The sequence below is a fragment of the Lygodium microphyllum genome, unplaced genomic scaffold (genome assembly GCF_053477565.2).
Source record: "Lygodium microphyllum isolate KBCC unplaced genomic scaffold, Lygodium_microphyllum_v1.1.10 scaffold_81, whole genome shotgun sequence".
Taxonomy (NCBI): Eukaryota; Viridiplantae; Streptophyta; class Polypodiopsida; order Schizaeales; family Lygodiaceae; genus Lygodium; species Lygodium microphyllum.
In genome coordinates, this window is record NW_028229564.1 from 178,685 (window position 1) to 202,374 (window position 23,690).

The 23,690-nt window shown below is 43.0% G+C and overlaps 1 protein-coding gene across 1 annotated transcript in view; it reads right to left on the minus strand.

Annotated features, from left to right (window-relative positions):
• Positions 1 to 2,764: 2,764 nt before the first annotated feature.
• The window catches only part of LOC148008694 (plant intracellular Ras-group-related LRR protein 6-like), a 108,320-nt gene continuing 87,394 nt past the window's right edge, over positions 2,765 to 23,690 (minus strand). Inside the window, exons 16-21 of the mRNA XM_087674068.1 lie at positions 3,956 to 4,060; positions 3,597 to 3,721; positions 3,397 to 3,493; positions 3,236 to 3,310; positions 3,086 to 3,141; positions 2,765 to 2,974 (exon numbers count right to left, since the gene is read on the minus strand). Of these exons, the coding sequence (XP_087530194.1) occupies positions 2,893 to 2,974; positions 3,086 to 3,141; positions 3,236 to 3,310; positions 3,397 to 3,493; positions 3,597 to 3,721; positions 3,956 to 4,060 (540 nt within the window). The 3' untranslated portion in view covers positions 2,765 to 2,892. The remainder of the gene's footprint in view (positions 2,975 to 3,085; positions 3,142 to 3,235; positions 3,311 to 3,396; positions 3,494 to 3,596; positions 3,722 to 3,955; positions 4,061 to 23,690) is intronic.

The window sequence follows — 23,690 nt, forward strand, 5'->3', positions numbered from 1 at the left end:
AAGAGGAAGACCACCAATCATTACCCGCCAAAGGAAGACCTTGCATTTGAAAAGTGCCTTATTCAGCCAGCCCTCCATCAACGTTGCCTGCCACCATGTCCGCGATTTCCGCAGTCCCCAAACAGTATTAGCTTTCACACCCAGCCAGTGGTGATCTCGAATGAGAAGATGATACACCTGATTGGTAGAGGCCTTTTCCAGACTCAACCTGCCTGCAAGGTCCCAGTCCTGCCAAGGACGATCCACAGCCAGGGCAGGAAAGGGTTGCCTACCCTGAAGCTCCAATAAAAGCTTGTCCCATAAACCACGGTATCCGCGCGGGATCCTGAAAAGTCTCCGAGCAGTCCGAAACGATGCGAGGACATTGCGAGTGGCAAGGGTAGCATCCGCAATCGACGTCAGACCTAAACGGGCCATGCGGTTAAATCTCGGTCTGAGCTGATGTTTGTCTTCCCACGAAAGTAATCTGAAAACTGCCAGCAATTCCAGCTGAAAGGAGTTAGACTGCACGCGGTCCCCTACTGGATGCCAACGGGCCTTTTGGAGCACCACTTTCCAAGAGCCAACCAAGTGCAGTAACAAAGAGGAAGAGGGACTGGAAAAGCGAGAGTCAGAATTAAGGACATGCCACCAGGAGGCCCGAAGCCGTGTGTTACCATGTCGTAGCCCGCTGTCCTCAAGAAAATAACGGGCTATGATGGTCCACGGGTGATGATCCACACACATGGCACGAAAAAGAGACCAACGAAGAGCCACCATATGAGTTTCTGCATCCAAAATAGCACCACCACCCATGCGTTTAGGGGTACATGTATGCGGCCATGAAATCCATGAAATGCCTGACTGCAGGGAGTCCTTCTTCCATAGCATGAAACGAACAGGATGAGTAAGAGCCTTCAAAGTAGTAGGCGTCCATGGCAGCAATGGCAGGAAATACGTTAGCATGGGTAGCATAATGGTCTGAGCCACTTTGAGGCGCACATGGAATGGCCACGCTTGCGACTTCCAATACATAAACTTCGTCGCCAGTTTTTGTGAAGTCCACTCCAGTAGGTCCTTTGGCCGTACATCCACTCCCAACGGGTATCCAAGATGCCTGACAATGGATCCACGGGAAACCACCTGACCCTGCTAGCCTAATGACTGTAAATCAAGCTCCGTGCAACTGAGAATGGCCGACTTAAAGGCATTGATGCGAAGACCAGAGGCCTAACCAAAGAGCGTCCAAACATCTAATGCCTTTCGAATGTTGTCCCTGTCTGCCCGCAAAATCATAAAAGTATCATCAGCCAGAGATTGGCTAATGAAGTGCTGCCCCAAAGGAAGAGACAATCCGGCCAGCTGAGCCGAAGCCGCCATTGAGGATAACATTGAAAGGACCGGGTGAGTCGCCAGGGCAAAGAAGAGAGGACTCAAAGGGCAACCCTGTCGGACCGAGCGAGCAAGGACAAATGGCTCTGTAACCCCACCATTGAGCATAACTCTTGAAGAAGCCGCAACACTAATGGTGTAGATCAATCGGGACATCCGTGGACCAAAGCCCATAGCAGACATGAGATCTGCAATGAAAGACCAGTCCACATAGTCAAAGGCCTTTTCCAAGTCCAGTTGAATCAAGACCACTTCCTAACTCGAATGCCACGCATAGTCAATAGCCATTTGCACATTCAAGATATTATGGAGAATGTTGCGGCCCTTGATGAAACCATATTGGAGGGGATGCACAATAGCTGGAAGATGCTTGTGAAGCCGATTCGCCAGCACTTTGGAGAAGATTTTGTACATCGAGCCCATCAAAGAAATTGGTCTCCAGTGTTGCAGCTTTGACGGTGAAGGGACCTTGGGAATCAGTTTTCTTTCTCTCTCTCTCTCTCTCTCTCTCTCTCTCTCTCTCTCTCTCTCTCTCTCTCTCTCTCTCTCTCTCTCTCTCTCTCTCTGGCTCTCTCTCTTGCTCGCTCTGCAGGTCCCGCAGACCTGCAAAATCAGTGCACCACCCGGCTGCAGCAACAGGACTGCAACGGAGAACCGGGCAGACACGCGCAGATGATCCGGGGTGCCGGGTAACAGGAGAAACACGGGGGAGGCGTAAACGTGGCTGCGTCAGCCCCGCACGCTGACGCAGAGGAGTCTACCACAGGCGGAGCAGATGTCAGGCAGGGCGGACGACAGGCGGGGCAGACGTCAGTCAGGGCGGTCGTCAGGCGGGGCGGTCGTCAGGCAGGGCAGACGTCAGGCGGGGCAGCGTTCGACAGGAGGGGCAGATGCCAGACGTCGATGCAGGTGGGCAGACGAAGTCGCAGCAGGCGTCCAGCGAGCAGGCGCGAGGCGTGAACGAAGGCGTGAACGGGCGCAGGTACAGACGGGTGGTGGTACCTGCGACAGGCAAGGCCACGAGAGGGACTGACGGGCGCAGCAACGGCACGTCCTGACGGGGTTCGCGGCTGCACAGGGTCAACGACTCGCTCGCTAGGTCAGGCGGGATGAAGGTCCGCCATCGCTCCTCACTCCCGGCATCGACTTCAGCTCTCTCTCTCTCTCTCTCTCTCTCTCTCTCTCTCTCTCTCTCTCTCTCTCTCTCTCTCTCTCTCTCTCTCTCTCTCTCATTATTTCATTATTTCTGTCTTGCAATGACCAGCACTGCAAAGAAATCCAAGCTAAATCTAATGTATGCTATATGCAGTTCTTGGCTTCTGGTTCTCACAGTGACTAGCACCACAAAGAAACACCAAACTTCATTATTCAAGACCTTAGGTTGAGATGCAAGTGCAGGGAAAAGATTGCTTTCTTAATTGTACAAAAAAGATAGAGATACAGGTCTGCTCACACAGCAAAATAATCAACCTCTGTGACACCAAGAAAAACTATAGAGGTATGTAAATTTGAGCCAATTCATCAGCAAACTGGTCCTGGCAGCTTGAGTTTCAAGTAATCAAGGACAGCTTTTGTTCCTCGGTCTAGTATGGTGCGGCGTATGCTGTCACATTATACAGAGCCAAATAAACAACCACCAATCAGGGAACTTCGAGAAAGCCAAAAGTTTTGACATACCTACTTAATTAAATATCATGTTACTTTGAGACCATACCTTCTTAGAGGATTGCCATCAAGCTTCAAGACATGTAATGTTCCATCCAAAAGGCTCTGCCGAGATGCATAAACCCAACAATGATGCCCTTAGAAGTAACAGAGAAGCGAAGAAAAGCATGCTAAGGGATAACAAACCCATTATACAGACCAATTCAGCTGGCAGTGTGGAAATAGAATTATCTGATAGGTCCAATTCTTCCAGAGACTTCAATGCAGTTAGACCCTAAAGCCAGAAAACAAGTAAAGATCAACCACTTTTACACATTAATCTGAAACTTGCATGCCCATACTTATTAGGATATTGCTTACCACAGGAACAGCTGACAAAGAATTTTGGCTCACATCCAAAATTTTCAAGCTCACCAAACTGGGCACCTCCTGTGGAATTTCATGCAGTTGCATTCTCCTGTAATTTGTGCAGGATTTTCATGAACATTCATAACAGTCCTGCTAACAGCTATGACTCTCTTGGGTATGTCGCTTCAGAAATTTAACATGATGAACCTTACTTCAAGCGAAGCTCTTCCAATTGATGCATACTTGAAAGGGTTGGTGCAGACAGTAGTCTGGCAGGGATACCACTCAAATCCAGGGATTTTAGACCACCAAGACTCATAAAACAACCTGCTGGAAGCTGCACAAGACAGTCGTCATGATTTCACAAGCAGATGTAAGATATTCCATCTGCATGAAACACACACACACATACTTCGGTGCATAAATGTGCGCACTCTTTTTCTTCATAAACCCTATCTTGATATTAAGTTTGCACATGGAAAGTGGAATGCCTAAATGTGAGAAACTACCACTAAGAAAACAGTTGGCACACATATCACTGAAAAAGAGACTAACTAGAATTGCAGATCACCTGCTTAATAGGATTCCCTGCCAGAATCAACTTCTTTAGATTTGGGAGTGACTCAAAGACAAGACTAGGCCACTCTTCAATCATGTTATTGGACAGCATCAACACCTGCATTGAAACAGACACGTTATGCACATGCTCTAAATTTCTACAGCAGACATTTCACAAGTCAACAGATGTGATATATTATCTACATAGCTGCAGGATCAGGCCTGACAAGTTTAATCAATAGGAGCTGACTTTCAGGAGACAACTCAATCTGTTGTTATGCAGATTGTTAAACCGTTGCCAGTACTCCAAAGAAATTAAGATAATTACAAAACAGAAACTGAAATACTGGAAATCCATTCACCTGAGATTTATAGATACTTTTTTCCCTTGTTGCATGCAAGCTTTGCAATTGTCTGGTACCGACATGCACAAGCATCAACTTACTGTATTGCAACTTAAGCAAGTGTGTGCTGCATCTTTCCTTTAACATCATTGCATTCACAAATTCTAGGCACTGGCCTTTCAAAATCCAAGGTAATATTGATTACTGAGACATGTTAGACTGAGGAAACTCTGAGTAAGAATCTTGTCGATCCTGTATCTGCTGGATGAGAGATATTATCATATCTCAGCATGAAGCTACCAAGCTACCCTGATACAACCCATAGCCATCAACGGGGTTTTCTAGACAAAAGCCAAATGCAGTCATGCTTATAGATGTCGACAATAATTTCGAGATGTTTACTACAGGAGATATTCTTCTGCTGATGCTAAGATACACTACAGAATGAGAAATTGGCAAGCAGACTTTCTGATCTGATGATGCCCCCCGCCCACGCCCCTGGGCGGTAGGGTGCTGCATTGCCACCAGCCCTCTGCTCAGCTGCCTGCATCTCTTAAGAACCCACTCCCTGCCCTGCTCATCAATATGCAGCCAGCGCCAGCTCATGCTGTGCTTGCAGCCCAGCTCATGCTGCACCTGCATCCCTGTCCTGAGCCCCTTTACACCATTTTCACACTGCCCTGCACTGCCCTCCACACTGCCCTGAATCCCTTCACCCTGTGCCTGCCCCTCAATGTTGCTTCCACACCGTGCCCTGCACCCATCACATTAACCTGTCCTGCAAGCACCCCACCACTTTGTCCTGCTCCATGCTTTACTGGTGATGCGATGCTCCAGGCTCATAGACAGGAGGATATCTGAAGCAGCTTGAGATGGCATAAGGGCAATCCTCTAGAACCCATGAATGTCAACTGGAGTTGGAAAGAATAATCTCCCGTTGCAATGTACACATACTGCATGGAATAATGTTACTATTGAAATGCTTGCCTGATGACTTTATTATTCATCCATCAGTACTTTCACATTGCCAAGGAAATATTTCGATTAGCAGATTTGTCCAACTCTACCTCACAGCATTGAGGATGATCAAAAAGTATATGAGAGAAACACCGTAGTACACTGCTAATCTGATATCAAGTCTGATGAGGCACTCTGAAAAATGCCAACAATATAAAAGTTCTAAAACAGGTCTGAGCTAGTAAGGCCAAGAGTAAAAATCTATTTATCACCATGATGACCAGATCTGACACCATCACCCTCCAACCCCCTCCCCAGAAATGGGTGTCTGCCTCAGCCATCTGCATCTCTCACATTCCCTTGCCCAACCTGCTCATCATTTGCCCCTTGATTCAGGCAATCAATTGGCCTTCATCCGCTTTGATGGAGATGGAAAATGCCCCAAATTCAATTATTTGTTGGTCCCTCCACTTGAATAGGCTAAAAACAGCTCCAGCCCTGTTGAATCCAAGTCTTGGAGCTTTCAATTTTCGGCACATTTCCAAAGGCTGCTGCTAAACCCTAATTTCTGCTGCAGATTAGGGTTTACAACAGAGAAATCTGAAATTTCTCAGCCTTTGGTGATCTCAATGCTGCAATCTTTGGAGCAAGGCTGGGAGATGAGAGAGAATGCTGAGGAGACAGAAAATTCAGACTTTCATCGTGAAGAACTAAAGAAAATCTGTCATTTATTGCTACTGCCCTGTCTCAACAGCTTGTAGATGCAAAGAACTGAAGAAAATCAGTCATTTACTGCTGCTGCCCTATTTCAAGAGCCTGTAGATGCTATCACCTGTTGTTGATTGGTCACCCCTAGCTGTCTCAGAAGGTTCTCCAATGGCTGCAAATTAGACCAATAGGATCTCTTCCCTCTCTCTTACAAGCTGAATACACTAAAAATGCCTCTCTCCAACCTCTAAAGATGCTTTTCAGACTTGCATGGGCATTTTTGACAAGTGCTAGCCTTCCCAAATGGTTTTTCCAATATTATCCATAACTAAATATTAATTTACAGTCTTTAAATACTGAAAATTAATCTAATAATTATTTTGGTACCCTGAAAAATAATCTGACTAGCCAATAATTAAATTGGCTAGACAACTTCCATTCCCGAGTATCTTTGCACCATCTTTGACCATCAAATTGGCATTAGGTACCATTAAACGCCACTTCTCTAGTGTCACCAACTGACACTTATGGCTAATAACTGGCACCAAATACCACCAAGTACCTATGCGGCATAACTTATAGCAACTTATGCTTTTGACATCGCGTGATTTCCTAGAGTCCCAAGCTTGTAAATTTACTCTAACCCTAATTACACCTCACATGTGCAATATTTACTTAACAATGTGATTAAAAATTAATCCACATGTTAAGTGAGGTTTCAAAAATACATGTCCTCATGACAATAGGAGAGGATTCTCCATTCCAAAGAATTGGTAAATAAGATGCTAGGAAAATCTGAAGCAGCTTAAGATGGCATAGGAGCAATCCTCTAGAAGCCACGATTGTGAACTGGAATTGGAAAGAATAATGTTTGATTGCCATGCGTGCATGCTGCACATAATAAAGTTGCTATTGAAATGCTTGCCTGACAACTTTATTCATCCATGAGCACTTTCACATTGCCAAGGAAATGATTCAACTAGCAGAGTTGTCCGACTCTACCTCACAACATTGATAATGATCAAAAAGTCTATGAGAAAAACCCCACAATACAATGCTAATCTGATATCAAGTATGATAAACCACATTGAAAAAAGTCAACAATATAAAAGTTCTAAAACAAATCTGCGCTAGTAAGGTCAAGAATAAAAATCCATCTATCGTGGATTTGCCATGACGAGCTGATCAGATGCCACCCGCCCCCCCCCCCCCTCCTCTTCACCTTTTTTCCAGCACTACATAGCCACTATCCCTCTGCCTCGGCCACACACCGCCCTGCACTACCCTCACTCTGCCCTGCACCCCTTCACACTGCACATGCCCCTCCACATTGTGTCAACACCCTACCCTGCACCCGCCATATTAACCTGTCCTACACCCGCCTCGCCACTTTGTCCTGCTCCACACCACCACCCCCCCTCTCCCAACAGTGTCTTGCCACTACCCACTACCACAGCTTGTCCACAGCCTCCACCCAACGGCTGACCTACAAAACCCTCTCTGTCCCCCTCCCCCCTTTTGACTAAATAGACAGTTGCTCCCTTCCTGTGCCATAACATCCACTCATGTAGCTCCTCAGAGTACGTGCAATGGAAACCTCTGCTCTAACGCCGGCACACTCTAAAAGTGCTCCCTAGTGAAACACCTTGTGTGTCATCCTCACTGAGAAACAGCTCCAAAGAGTTTGCACAACCGAGAAGCTGGAAGAGACTGCGATCTCTGAACAGGTTATGGGTCACTCCCCTTCAAGAGAGCAACTTTGAGACTAGCTCTACTCTACCTTGCACATTGGCACCTTTCGGATAGCAGAGGTAGTATTACTAAGGAAAGTCATCTTCATGGCATGACTTACTCTCGCAACTGTAGCACAGGAGCTAGTCGACAAGAGTCATCGATGTGGTTCTATGTACAACACGTTCACAATTGAGAGCTTTGCACTCTATAAAAGATTTTCCCTCATATCACTCACTCTTCTCTTCCTCGGACTTGTTGTTCTCAACTTACAGCTAGTGGAGGACTTTGGGCACAAGCACTGAAGACAAGGGTTGCAGTGCCAGACCCAAAGAAGATCTCTAAGTTTTTGGAGATCGAGGCAGATAGACATGGATTCCGACAATGGATCATAGTGACACAGCAGCCCAAAAAGTATTTTTGTTGCCATGAGATTGGGCACTAGGCCTCAAAGTGTACATGCCTAGGGGCTAAGGCCAGAGAGCAAGCGACTGCACAAGCAAAGAACAATGACTACATCAGAGTCCAGTGACGTCAAGGCAAGAGGCAACCAAGGCCCCAATAGGGCACGCAACCCCAGCAACCTCAATCGAGGGCAAGTGGCCACATTGGTCCCACCCCCACCCCTGCTTCAACATACAAACCACCCCCCCCCCCCCCCCCAGCAGCGCTCTTATCTCCCCCTCAACCGCTCCACATACACTTTCACCCCTGCCTTCAGCTACTTCCCCCACTCCCCCTCCAGCAGTCCCCCCACCCTCAGCCTCCACACCCACAAGGAGTGACCAATCTCACACACTCATATCTTCTCCCTAACAGCAGCCAAGCAGGCCTATTAAGCTAAAAAAGATATGTTACACATTAAATCTTCATTAGCTCATTAAAAAGCCCCAAAATTCAAAGATTACCAAAGCTTCTACGTCCCATAAGTCAACACCCTAATTTTGGGAGGTTCCATAGCTATAAATAAGAGGCCGCCCAGACATTATGTTTATCTCTTTTTTGCAGGTTATAGCCATCAGCTCATGCCACCTAGTAGCTGTCCAGCCCATTGTGATTGCTGCCACACCTTCACCAGCCCAAGGAGCCCAATTTGCAGCTGTCATGTGGTTTCAGCACTCAGTATCCACCATCCATTTATTCACTTCAGAATTATCTTTCTTCTCCGTTTGTGTTCTTGCATTTTACATTTTGAATTTTTGTTTTGAATTCTTGTGTTTTAGCCGTGTTCATACATTATGTGTTTTCTCCACGCAAACCCTTACATATCTTCACAAGCCCTTCCCATGATGCTTCCAACACCTCCACCCCGTCAACAAACCACACCTTTCCACAGCACACTCATCTCATGGGAGTTCTATCGATGTGGCCCTAAATGGACATGAAAGTTATGTGTTGGGGGAAGTCCAATTCCTTTGGAAGTGGGGAAGTGGGAATCTTTGTAATCCACAAGTCTTGGAGTGGCAAAGCGCATTTGCCAACCCCTCTTGATGGGCCAAACTACTTCTTCCTCCTAGTTCCACTGTCGCAAATGGACACAAGACCTAAGTGGAGGTCTTCAATGACTAGGTATTTGAGCATGTTTCACAATGGCTTGGAAAGACATGGCTCAAGTTATTTTTGGAGTAGTGGCTGAGGTGCATTGTGCATGATGGACATTAACTGATAGATGGATGCAGAGCTCCTACACCTATGTATCTTCCTCCATGCAGTGAGGCATGGAGGAAGATTACCATTACAAGTGTTCATGTGGCCCTTTTCCCAGGCTGCCCAACACTACCAGATGGTCCAAGACTCAAAGGAACACTTGATAGCCTAGCTCTTGGAGGCACTTATAGTGGCTCAGGGAGCAAATATTGCCCCTGCTCTCTCCCCAAACCACCATGGGGGACTAGAGCTCACCCTCTAAGCCTGCCATCAAGCATCCATGCATGTCATGCGACTCTTGTTCTTTGTCTTTGACCATGTCAAGCAAGAGCCTATTCGACAAAACCTAGAGTTTCCTCATGAGCATACCCCTAGCATCCTAGAACATGAACCCCACTGCCACACCCATCATAAATCCATTTGGTCTCAATTTTAACAAAGGAAACCACATCATTTCCCACTTCCATACAAATCACAAATCCTTTTGGGCTTCCTCCCATCCCACCCCCTCCATTAAGTGCACCACATGTTCCAGCACACCAACTTGGGGGGTTCTGCACAGTTAGGCACATCATTTAGGATACCTCCTTACACCTATCTGGGTAGCATACCTATGATGGAGGCTCCACCTCCCCCACACACACTTTCACGCTATCCCTTTGGGAGTGCATCCCAAGCAAACCTCAGTGTGCCCTAGTTGGTATCATAGTTTGCCTCCATGGCATCACCTAGTGCACTGATGAGTCATTATTCTATTCCCCAGCCGACATTTGGACAAGGCTCATGTGTCCCATTGCCTCCATCCCCATCATTGGCACCTTATGGAGACATTCATGTTCAAGTGCCTCTGCATCAATTGACACTCATTGGGCACTCACAGCCTATTTCTCCCTACCCACCTAATCCATCCCTCTTATCCACCACCACCAAATCTACCTTATCCACCTCCATATCCTACACTATCTACATATCCCCCACCAACATCCCATTCATCCTCATCAACCAAGCATGCATTTTCAAACAAAACTCATTTGATCGGGTTGAATTTTATCATTGGGTCCAATCTGAAGACCCATATTTTGGATTCCCAAGGTTTGTGGGAACTTGTCCTCCAACAAGAACCCAGCCTGTACCCCCACTAGTTTCCATATGAGGTTTGTCACTCTTGGAAGAGCCAAAATGCCATAGCCATAATCGAGTTGATGTAAGGTCTCCTTCCTGAATTCTATTCTCAGCTCTAGCACTTTGACCTTGCCTATAAGCATTGGGCCCATCTCATTAACCACAACATCAACTTAGACCATAAGCTGCAAAACTTCACAATCATTGGAAAGGGTCACTTGAAACTCAACTTGGCTCGGTATTGACATCTCCTCAACTTGGCTCAGTATTGACATCTCCTCACCAAGTTCTAAACCACTCGAACCCCAAGGTCCCCTGACAATCAAGTTACCTTGTTCCTTAGTAAGTTGTCGAGGGAATATTTCCATTTTGTGCAGTACATGATCTCACAGCTTCACATGCCCACATTCTATGAACTTGAGTGTCAACTACTACTTATGCTCAGCTATTTGATTAGTTTCATGGGACATCCTCCACAAAGGGGGCCTTTGATATATCTTCTCAAAAGAGGCAATAACAACAAGGCAAGCAAACTAAAACTTCCAATCAAAATCCAAATCAAACCCAAGCTAGTGAGTCACAAGGAACTTTCTAGTCAAAACTCAAAACCAGGTTGCAAAATTTATCAAAGAGAAATCAATATTGCCAACGTTGTCAAAAGGATCGTCACTTTGACAATGAGTGTCATTTAAAGACTAAGGGCAGTCTATCGAAGACTCGCATCTCGAGCACATCCGATGAAGGCACTCCCGCCCCCCCTCGGAAACCGAGATAGAAGGGTAGATTCACTCCTCACATGGTAGTTGGTTCTTCTAGCTCCTCTTCACCTGAGGAGTTGTCAGAAATGTTTGCCCATCCTATTGTTGTAGACTTCAGTTATGCTCAGGTACGTGTTGTCCTTCTTGAGACGACAAACTTGATGAGTCCCCTTCCTACTTGGACTTGCCCTCTTCTTGGAGTTTGCAATTAAAAGCACTTAAGCCCACCTTCTCAAGAGACCATTTGGCCCAATAGATTGTGAACCTTCCTCTGGTTCAAATATCTATGATATTGATCGTGATTCCTTACCACTTCCCACCTACACATCACTTGATCCTTGTAGGGCGCACTCTAGTTTGTCTTCTCTTTTCTACTGCACATTTCTCCTTTTACTTTTTTACATTCTTAGTATGCCTGTCTTTTGATAACGGGAGCTTTTTCACATTTGTATATCACACCCACTTGCACTTTCTAATGAAGCTAAGATCTGTACGTTTTATAATCTAATGTCGTCGTTTTTGCTTCCTTTTGCAAGTTGACATTTTCTTCTACAAGATCTACTGCCTAGCTTGGAGCGAAAACTTGGAATGTTTGGTACTCCTCATGGTTGCACCTTTTGGTGGCACTTCTTTCCCCTTGATTTGTCATTGCCTCTTTGGAGGCCACCTTCGAGACTATTTATTTCACAACTTTTCAGCTATACATGTATCTCACTCTTCTTCTTTGGGTGCTACTCCTTTCCCCCATTGGCATCAATATCTTGGGGACAAAGGGAGTGTTTACTTCTCCTTCCACCATCCGATGGTAAGAGGGGGGAAGCTTTGGCTTTCCCCTCCACTTTGAGAGGGGGTGACTTCTTCTCTTGATAGTAACAATGATGATGCTTGGAGGTTTTATTTCAAATATTTTATTTATCGTGCATTCTTTAACATTGTATCTTCATCCCCACTATCAAGATGACATGATTGTAAAAGAGCGCTTGGGCAAGTAAACAATTCCCTTACAAGGGCACTGTCCAAGTGGCACCATTGCATAGTATTTTGCATCAGCATGGCATCTTGCATATCCCTTTGCATAATGCCAGTGCATTGTCATTCTATTCATGGAAACATGCTTCTTTGCACATTTATCCCTTTTCGGTCACCTTGGAGTGGTCGACTCTAGATCCACCATATTTGTGGCATTCCCATGGCAATCTCCAACCCCTATTATCCTCTTTTTTTCTCTAGTCTCTCCACATACCCCCCATTTTTTATACACACTCCACTAGCCTAATCCTTCGTCATCGACACCTAGTAGTAGTAGGGATAGCTTGCTTATTTTATGGAAGCCTTTGGATTTGCCAAGGTAGTCAACTATGATCCATAATTGGTCAACCTATTTTGTGGTAGGACAAAGCCTTTATTTTTGTCTATAAAAGGAGGGTGTGTAGCAACAATCCATTATCCATTCATGCACTTACAGATTCTTGGTGTGGAGAGAGGGAGCCTATGGAGTGTGTGAGTTAGCACTTAACCATTATATTCTTGTCATAAGTGGATGGTTTTTCTTGGTTATATCTTGTGCATTGTATCTTTCTTTGACATTGTATCTTTCATTATTCTACTCTGTGTTTTTCTCTTCTTATATATTAGCAGATGTTATCATTTGTCTAACAAGCATTTTCCATGATCTCATCCTTCCTGATATTGTTCTTATAAGCCAATATAGATTTGTGTTTTGCCATGCATAGCAAAAGTAGAACATTTACTAGTATCATAATGATAAAATTTAAAATTTTAATTACCTAAGTCAACACTCTTAAAGCCACGACCTCTCTCATGGAATGAGTAAGGAAGCCTATAGTGGTACCCTCCATATTTGTCATGCGAAGAACCTTATACAAGGGTGTGATCACAATAACTACAGCTTGCACCTCTGCCCAAAATGATTCTTTTAGGCAAAGCTGTTAAATGGCTCTGCTCTCCTCCATGCTTCCTATGGACCCCTCGTCCATCCATGCTTTAAATTCCTCAAAGACCATACACTTTTCCACCTTACCTTGTACGGCATAGAGTCACTCAAGGAGCAACCATGCGCATTTTACTTTTTTTGTGATAAAATTGATGATTGCATTTGCATACTTCACCCAACCGTCTCAAAAAGGCCCTAGGGACTTGTGTTGATCCTCTCCCTCTCCTCATCTAGCTTCTTTATGCGCATGTCGTTGTAGATAACTCCATGTCACCCCTCACATGGACCCACAACAGCAATAGCCTTCACCATTCCTTTGTCGCTCTCGAAGAAATGAGAGTGGGCTCGAAGCACATCATGTTGCCTCAGCAAGTATGGCTTATCTCTGGAGCCTCTTGGACACATCGGTGGCAACCGAGGTGGAGGTAGCCGAAGCGGAAGGGAAATCCAAGGGATATATGAATCCCTTCATAGTAGACATAGATGTAGCCAAAGGGGTGGCCATGATGTGCATATGTCAAGGGAGACTCTCTCCTCTTAAGCTTGCACCATACTAGAGCATACCTTGCCCGATGCCTTTGAAATGGAGGAATATTTCTTGATGATCTCATCAGCTATCCCTTGAGGGATCTTCAAGAATCGATCACATTCTTCACCTATCTTGGACATGTCAATGAGAAGGCATGTCACACTACTTGTTTGGACCTTGCCACAATACTTGCAAGTCCAACGATAGGCATTGGTGAGATTCATGGCTTTCTCAAGGTGTGAGGTATGAAGAGAGAAGGCTTCATGAAGGGCTTTAGGCATGGTGAAGAGATGGAGGTGGAGGTGAAGATGGAGGTGGTAAGAGAGGTCAAGGTGTAGACAGAGGACGTGATAATAGAGATGAAAGAGGATATGATAAGAGAAAGTGGTATGGAGTAACTTGGAAGTGATAATGGAGAAAGGGAGGAAGAGGGAGATGGAACTTGGAAGTTAAAAGGAAAAAAGGAAGAAGAGGGAGATGCAACTTGGAAGTTGAAAGAACGATGAAGAGGTGGAAAGATTAAAAAACGAAGAGGTGGTAACTTGAAAGTTGGTAGAGAGGAAGAGAAAGCGGAAGAAAGAGAAAAAAGAAGGAAAAAGAAGAGGTGGAGATGACTTGTAAGCTTGAAGAAGAGGCTTGAGCAATGAGGCTTGAGTGGAAAACATAGCATGCTTGAAAGTTGAGGTGAAGATTGAAGAGGGAGAGAGCTGTTTATAAAGGCTCAAAACAATTTAAATTTTGAAAAAAAAAAAAACTTAAAACCCTTCAAAAAAAAAGGACAAGAAAAATGGTTAAAAAGCGAGTAGAAACCGTCAAATTTGACCTTGGACAATGGTCAAAAAAATGGTCACTTGCACAAGTACAATCCGGACCGACAATCTTGGACAAATCCGACAGATTCAACCGGAATGGATGAATCGGATGGGATGGTTCCGTCCTTGGACAGAATGCAACTATGGGCTTGGCTACTAGTCTCCCGTCTGTTTCTTAATCAACCACCTACTTCCTTTTTGAAACTATCCTCATCACAAAAAAAACAAAGGTTCATTGTGGTTCCATCTGCCTTTGTAGGACTTGGTTGGCCACTCGGTAGCCAACATACACCCTTTCTTCGATGCCCTAGCCTCTGGGGTGACCACTTGGACTGCCTACGTAGATAATCATCGTCTTTATAGTCTTAGTAGGCCACTCAACAATCACCGTGCACCCTTTGTTCGATGCCCTAGTTGTTTTGGCCTGGGACGCCTTGGGGTAAAACATATCAAAACCAAAAACACTCAAAAATTTGGGTTACCCTTCCTTTTTAACTATGTCTTTGGGCCTGAGAGGGGGTGTTGCACTAACATAAGCATTACGTCTGGAATTGGCCACTTAAACAACCCCAAAAATGTTAATTAATCAGATTTTGAAAATGATGCACAGTTCAAGAGAGTTTTAAAATGGTGTGCCATACGAGGTCATGAAACTTTCTATAAATAGGCAAGTTGCACTCCATTCAGCCCCAATCTTGTTTTTGCAGGTTTCAAGTATTGTAGCTTTGCTGCCCACACCCCGTTCGTAGAGCAACTCTCAGTTCAAGTTGCCCCTTGCTGGTTGCATCCATTTGGCACCTATTTTCAGCCTATCTCTTTCATCCAACTATCACTTGCTCATCCAGTCACTTTCCACATTGTGTTTGCTACCAAGCCATTTCCCCAGTTGTCGTGCATCACCCATCACCATCCATGTTGCGTTTGCATCATCTAGGCCATCAAGAGTTGTCACCTTCAACCAAGAGCTGTCCCCATCAACTGTGCAAAGCCTGCGTTTGATCTTCTCTCTCCTACTAGAGCTCTTCTACACTATCGCCATAGTAACAGGGAACGGCCGTCCCAAGGCCTCGAACACGAAAACGCCGTCCCGAACGAATGTGCGGAAACATTCACTATCAATGTTGCATTTGCATCATCTAGGCCATCAAGAGCTGTCGCCATCAGCTGTGCACAGCCTGCGTTTGATCTTCTCTCTCCTCCTAGAGCTCTTCTACACTATCACTATATAGTAACACGGAACGGACGTCCCAAGGCCCTAGAACACGGAAACGCCGTCCTGAACGAATATGCCAAAACATGATGCCGATATGGGATGGGGGATGCCCCCAATAGCCATCCCCCTATCCCCTTGTCATGTCCCTTGTTAGGGGACTTCTTTTTTTATTTTGGCTATGGGTGTCTTTTGGGCGGACTTCCCCTTTTGTAACACATACACATATAAAATCAGCATATTTGATATAAGTTGAATCAAATCAATCCAAATTACACATGCAATTTTTCTACAATGGAAAATACATGTATGCATGCATGTGCATGCATATGTTCTTTGGTAGTATACATTCACCCACACACAGTAACATGGGACCAGTGTTGGGGATGGGGATGGGGACAAGTATAATGAATTGCCATCCCCTGTTACCATGACAAGGGGCTCTAACATAGGGATGGGACCTGGATGGTATGGGGATGGGATGGGACTAGGATGGGAAGCTACACAATGGGCATCCCCTATTACTATACCCGCACATCCACCCACCACATCAAATTCCCTATCAATTCCCTAGTTAAAATTACACAAGTAGGGAAAGTAAATAACAGGGAAAGTGGAACATTTCCTAGTAAGAGAAACTAGGGAATTGCATAGGAAATTCCCTACATAGGAAATTTTTTCCTATGTAGGGAAAGTAAATAACAGGGAAAGTGAAACATTTCCTAGTTAGAAAAACTAGGGAATCGCATAGGAAATTCCCTACATAGGAAAAAATTCCTATGCGATTCCCTAGTTTCTCTAACTAGGTACATTTTCAAATGCTATTTATGTATGCCATCCCTTCCCCCATCCCCGTTTCCTGGTTTTAGCCATCCCTCATCCCCAACCCTATCCTCATCCTTGTTCTCGTCTCCCATTCCATGTTACTATGACTATCGCACTTCATCCAACTACTTGCATTTGCACTCCTCTTCAGCTGCCCAATTTTTCTCTCTCCTTAGGTACCTACATTTTTAGACTTTCTCTCTTCTCACTGCCCGTCTACATCAAATCTATCTTTCATATCTTTGTTAGTTGGTGTTCGACCGTCAAAGTTGGTGTTCGATCCTCAAAGGCTGTTGCGTTTTTGGGATCTATTCAGAGTACGATACACACCTCAACTCATTACCTACACCTTGGTCCTCGAGACAGAGGAGTTCAAGGTTCAATATTCATTCACTGCATAGTGTGTTTGCTGCATGAGCACTATATTTTCAATAGACATTCACTTCAGTATTCTCTATATTCATTGTCTCTGAGTTACCCTAACCCTAACTGTATTCTATCAGTTTGTACTTTGTCATACAATTGGTTTTAAGGATTTTCATACGGTGTCCTAGAAAGAGGCACAGAACCTCATATCCTTGCCCACCTTTTGACTAAGACACAAGGACATGACTAGATGATCTACTAGGAATTGCTCCGCTAGCAAACTATGGTACCAAATTGTCAACACTCAAGACAGAGAATGCATGGGTAGGTAACTCATGCAAAGAATATCCCAAAAGTGCTCAGTTTGGAGAACGAGCCTCCACCACTGGTGCACCTCCATCACCTGTATATGCTGAAACCAATCTTTCTTCACTTATATAGGGTAGTAGTTTTTCTGAGTAAACACTAATTACCTCAAACATAAAATGAATATGTAAATCTTGCCACTTAATCTTGGACAATTAACTCCTAATTGGCCCCAAAACAAGCATCCTTGTGGTGTTTCTTTAGCTTCTATTAGAATTGGATAAAATACACTGAGATTTGGCTCCAATCTCCTTCAATTTCCAGTACCTCCCACCATCATTAAAGACCAGCAAGCCTTCAATCTGATTTGCCCCTTGATAGAACCATAGTTGCCAAGGGTTTTTGAAATGGGAAGTATGAAACAAGTTTCATATGAGTTTCGTAAAATGTTAGAAATGGGTCTCACTTGAGATGAACAAAAGTATGAAAGCTTTATATGCATATATTACATGACTTGTGTGACGTAGAAAACACAATTTGGCATTATTCATTATTTTACACGATGCAAATGAGCATTCAACATAGCATCAGTATTTGCATGCATAATCATCCACTACCCATGCCCAACATCAACTTTAGCTATAAAAGAAGTCATCAATATATGCAATCATAAATGGATAACAACTCAAAACAAAACTCCAACAATCAATACCAATATCCATGTTAACATGTTAAATAAATTCATTGTAAACGATAATTATAAAAACCCCAAGACATTTAGAGTATAGCGTTTCTAAAAGTTTAAAATAGGTGTTTCATACGTTTATGAAATGCACAAGTATGAAATGGGTTTCTTTGCAACTATGGATCGATGGCCTCCAATTGATCATTGGCTACTCAAAATTAGCCCAAAATCCTATTGCTATGGATAGCTTCTTGAAATCTTTAGCAATTCCTCGAATTCTAGCTGCTGATACCAAGTAATAAACCTTCCAATTTTTAGCATAAGATTGAAGGTGGCTACCAAACCCTAATTTCTACTATAAATTACGATTTACTACAGCAAAAACATAGATGCTTTTCACTGGAGAAGAGAGAATTTTATTTTTTTTTTGCAAGAAAGTGCCAAAATTAGCTATACCCTGATTTTTAACAGCAAAAATCCTATCGCAGCTGCTCCATGCCTGGATGAACCTGTCATCTGCAGTCCCGAAGGTTGGAATAGTAGTCGCCTATAGCCAAATGACCTTGCAAGCTCATGGACCTCTTGGTGGCTGGAAAATGGCTCCTCTCAGCTGGTGCTTGCTGTCTATAGCCTCTCTCCAATCCCTCTCCCCTTGGCAGCCTTCTTAATGGATTATTCAGCCATTTAGAATCATTTTCAGAATTAATAGTTCTGAAAATTTATTTAAAATGCCCTAGGCCAAAATTGACACTAACTTTTACCTTGGACACCCGTTGACAAGTCAAGGTCCTTAACCTATCATTATGATTTAATTGACTTGCACAACACGTGTGCACCTCATTTTGCACATTTGATTAATAACTATATCAAAAGCTAAGTAAAGCATTAAAAATTCACATCCCCATCACATAGACAAAGCTTGAGGAGCCAAGAGGAAGTGAACTGCCTATGTTTGTAAATCCCCCCATTGTGATGTGTGGTGAAACAGGTGGAATGGTTAAGGATGATGTGAATTAAGGTGTAAAGGTAGATGTAGAAGCAATGGAAGAAAAGGTTGGATGGGTGAGATTTGTAAAGTTGATGGAGATGGGGTGAATGCATTCGATTGAGACTTGAATTTGTAAATTGAATTATGGAAATTGAAATGTAGATGCAAAATGAAAATGAAATACCAACATCAAACAAAATATGAGAAGCAAATCTCAAAGAAGGAAAGCTAGAAGAATGTTAACAATCACTCCTCTTTGAGACTTATTCCATATTTAAAAAACTGAAATTTATCTTCTTTGTAATCCATTCTACAATCTTGTGTATAAGGCATATAAGAAAAAGAAGAAGTGGCAAAGGAAGAAACTTGAGTACCTTGCATCGAAGTAGATGGATCAATTTGAAAGAACATAACATATTCTACATTTCTTTTTCCAATAGGAGGACCCATCCTTGATAGAGACTCTAATAATCTTGCAACATCTTTAGATTTATGCACAATATCTAAAGGAAAAGAGTCATATTTACATTCAATGACTTGCTAGGCTCAATGCATAAGAATTGGGTAGTGTTCAGCTGTGAAGTCTAAAATGGCCGATAAGAGTCACGATAGTTATATATTTCTCTGCTAAGGTCTGAATCTCACGAAGCAAGCTATGAGGCCCACTCCTACTCGATCCTGGGATAGGCTACTCTAGGGACTGCAGTCGTGAGGAAGTATTCGAAGTCGTCTTCTCTTTGAGAGTCCATGTTTCTGATCTCAAGCTTTTGGATCAAGGCATAGGTTTCTTCAAAGAGTACCTAGCTCTAATACCATGCTCAAATGGAAGATAAATATGAGAGAGGGACAGATCGAAGCTCAACTAAGAGTACACAATTGACAGTGAAGAGAGTGTGAGAGTGAAGATACGACTCCCAATGCAATAATCAAAGACTAATGTGCAAGCAAAAAGTACAACCCTTAAACCTTAGGGTTGTTAATGTGCGTTCACATCTGAAAGGTCTAAAACACGATAAGTGCCCGAACTATGTAACATGAGCACATTAAACAAAGAAGAATATAACTGGGGGGGAAAAAACCTCTCATAAGGAGAGTAAAAAGTCTCTCAGTGTCCTACCAAGGATCACGAACAGTCCTCTATGAGCATAGGCATGAGTAAAACCCAACAAACTCCCCAGGAGTGAAAATTGATCAGCATACAAGAATCATCCACCAAAGGAGATCAAATTTAAAGCATTGTTGAATGCTTCAAATTTGTCACGAGGAAGTTTTAGTGAAGATGTCTACCACATTACTGGTGATAGGACAGTAAACAAGGCTAATATCTCCTGCATGTAGCCTCTCTCCGACAAAGTGATAGTGGATCTCTATGTGTTTTGTGCGTGCATAAAACACTGGGTTTCATGCCACTACAATGGTACTCTGATTGTCAATAAACAAAGGAGTAGGCTCCGTGACACATACATCAAGATCAGCCAATAAATGTCTCAACCATACACATTCAACTGTGGTAGTGAAAGCTGCCTTGTATTCAGCTTCACAAGACAACGTGGCAACAGTGGATTGTTTCTTGCTAAGCCAAGAGATGCAAGCTGAGCCAAGAAAGAAACAATTTCCACTCGTCGAGTGATGTAAATCAAAATCACCAACCCAATTTGAATCAATGTAACCATGTAGTTGTAGCGGTCCCCCCTTGGCATAAAGCAATCTAAGAGTCCTAGTCCCTTGCAAGTAACAAAAAACACACTTCATAGCTTGCCAATGTGACACGCGTGGGTTGTGCATATATCTACTCAGGGCTAAAACTACAAACTGAATATTTGGCCTTGTGTTGCATAAATAAATGAGACATCCAACTGCTAGAGCATATGTATGGATGTCAAACAAATCATTGTCATCATGCAAGGACAGCTTGAGTCCAACCCCCATTGGTGTACAAATTGGCTTGCAATCCTATAAGCCAAACCTCTCAAGAAGTCTATCAATATATCTAGACTGTGACAATCCAATGTCTCTAACATCATGAATAAACTAAATGCCCAAATAATAGTACAAAGGTCCTAAGTCTAACATTTCAAAAGTTTGCTACAAACTTTGTTTGAATGCTCAAATCTGATCAGCATGTGTCCTTATGAGCAAAAGATCGTCTACATAAAGACATATGACCAACAAGGATCCCCTCTCTTTACATATGTAAAGAGTAGACTCTGATAAGCTGTTAATGAATGCTTGGCTCAGTAAAAAGGCATCAAATTTTACATACCAAGCTCAAGGAGCTTGCTTCGAACCATACAAAGCCTTTTTCAGCTTGCATACCATGTTTGAATCCCTCAACTACAAAACCAATGGGTTGTTGTACATACACTTCTTTTTGAAGTTTTCCATCTAAAAATGCAATCTTAATATCAAGCTGGTGCACAATCCAACCATGATGGTCAGCCAAAGCAACCATAGACCGAGTGGTAGTCATATATAATGAGTTATTTCGCAAAAAATAGGATCACATAAATACAACCAAGGGAATAAGTTTTGCATGTTCTAGTAGGTGAGAGCCAAAATGATATAAAGATAATGCAAATGTATATGTTACTATTTATACTAGTAAGTGAGAGTATGCATTGGTGGTACAAAAAGGACTCACAAGGACTACCCTTTAAGAACACTTTAAGATCCTTCCTTTAATAGGTCAAATAGAAAATATACATTGTATTATAAATAATTGTATCAATTTCAAAGAGAAAAATCTAAAAATAAAAAATCTAATAAACTTTGAGTTTAATTATAAAAACTTAGTAGCCACATATTTATTCTTAGTAGTACTCCAAATGGGATAAAACGTGCACCACGGATCCATGCTTTGAAGGAGCAAGTGTCTCCTCATAGTCAATGCATTTCTTTTATGCATAGCCTTTGGCCACAAGCCTCCCTTTATACTTGTCAATGGATGCATCTACATTTCTTTTCAAGTTATAAACCCACGTTGTATCAATGGCTTTCTTCCCAACAGGCAATGTCACTAAATCCCATGTTTGATTATTTATGATAGTATCAAATTCAGCTTGCATTGCTGCCATCCAATGCACACTTTGTTGTGCATCTGCAAAACATTCAGGCTCCTCATCATCAAGTGTATGTGATGTCATAACAAACTCCATTGTACGAACATGATCGTACAAATGAGCTTGTCTTCTAGTGAGACCAACAATAGAAGCATCCAAATGACCATCTTTCAATCTGCAAGTACCATCTAGGCATCTGCCTAGCTTCTTGATTGTGTACAAGTTCCTGTTGAATCTCAAATTCAGCATCTTGCTAAATATTCAGATCAGCCATAGCTGAATTTCTGCATTGCTCAATGGAGCAGCTCACTGAACATTATGTTCATTTATCAATGCTTCAACTCTATCACCAAAAGAAATGGGCAGCAGCCCTTCAAAGACATCATTGGCAGCCTTATATATATCAAAACTGGCAAGGGATAATTCTGATTTTTCATCAAAAACCACATCCTTACTAACAAATACTTTCTTGGAACCAAGATCTCTCAATCTATATCCTTTGCTCTCACTGTTATACCCTACAAAAATGCATTTAACAACCTTGTTGTCCGACTTCTTTCTTAGTACTTTTGGAATATGAGCATATGCAACACACCCAAAAGTAGGAAAATGGCCAACTGAAGGTTTCCGGCTGTTCCAAGCCTCAAAAGGAGTAACATTCTTTAATGCCTTGGTAGGGCACTTGTTCAAAACATAGCAAGCACACATAACTGCTTCCATCCAAAAATCATGTGGCAAACTCTTAGCTTTCAATATACATCTGGCCATCTCCACAAGTGACTGATTCTTCCTCTCTGCAACCCCATTTTGCTATGGAGTATATGCAATAGTATACTCATGGACAATGCCATTCTGCTTCAAAAAGTTATTCAGCATGGAAGACATGTATTTCCCTCCTCACTCCAAACAGAGTCTTAATCCTACAGCCAGATTGATTTTCAGCAAGTGCAACAAAAGCCAAAAATGCATCATACACCTTTGACCTTTTCACCAATGAGTAGACCTAACAAAAACGAGTAAAGTCATCAACGAAGATGATGAAATAACAACCACCACCCAATGACTATGTCTACATAGGCCCACATACTTCCGAATGCACAATCTGTAATCTGGCGGTTGCCTTAAAAGCAATATCACAAGAAAACAAGAATCGATGCATTTTCCCCAAAATGCATCCCTCACAGATATGCTCAGGAGGTCTCTCTAAGAGAGGTAAGCCATCTAGCATCTATGTACATAGCATAAGCATCAAACTGCCATAGTTAACATGCCCCAAGCAAGCATGCCATAACTCTACCTGTGATATAGCAGGAGTTAGAGTAGATGCCAAATAGACCAACAAATCAACCGAATAAGTATCTAACTCATAGAGTCCATGACATAATGTGCAAGTCAAAACCAAAGTCAAGAATTCTTTATCCTTGACCATACATTTGTCATCATCAAATGTGACCTGCATACCATACTTTGCCAAAGAAGAAATGGACAGCAAATTCTTCTTTATGACTAGCACATATAATGCATCCTGTAAATGGAGAGTAGAGCCATCAATGGTTGTCAACACAATCTCCCCAATACCTCTAACAAGGTAAGATGCATTGTTGGGACACTGCACAAACTTGCCAACACGAGATACAATAATAGAGGAAAATAAACCCCTACAGGATGTAATGTGCCTAGAAGCACCACTGTCAAAGAACCAAGTGCTAGCATCCTTAGTAGAGCTAAATACTCTATCAGCCCAAGA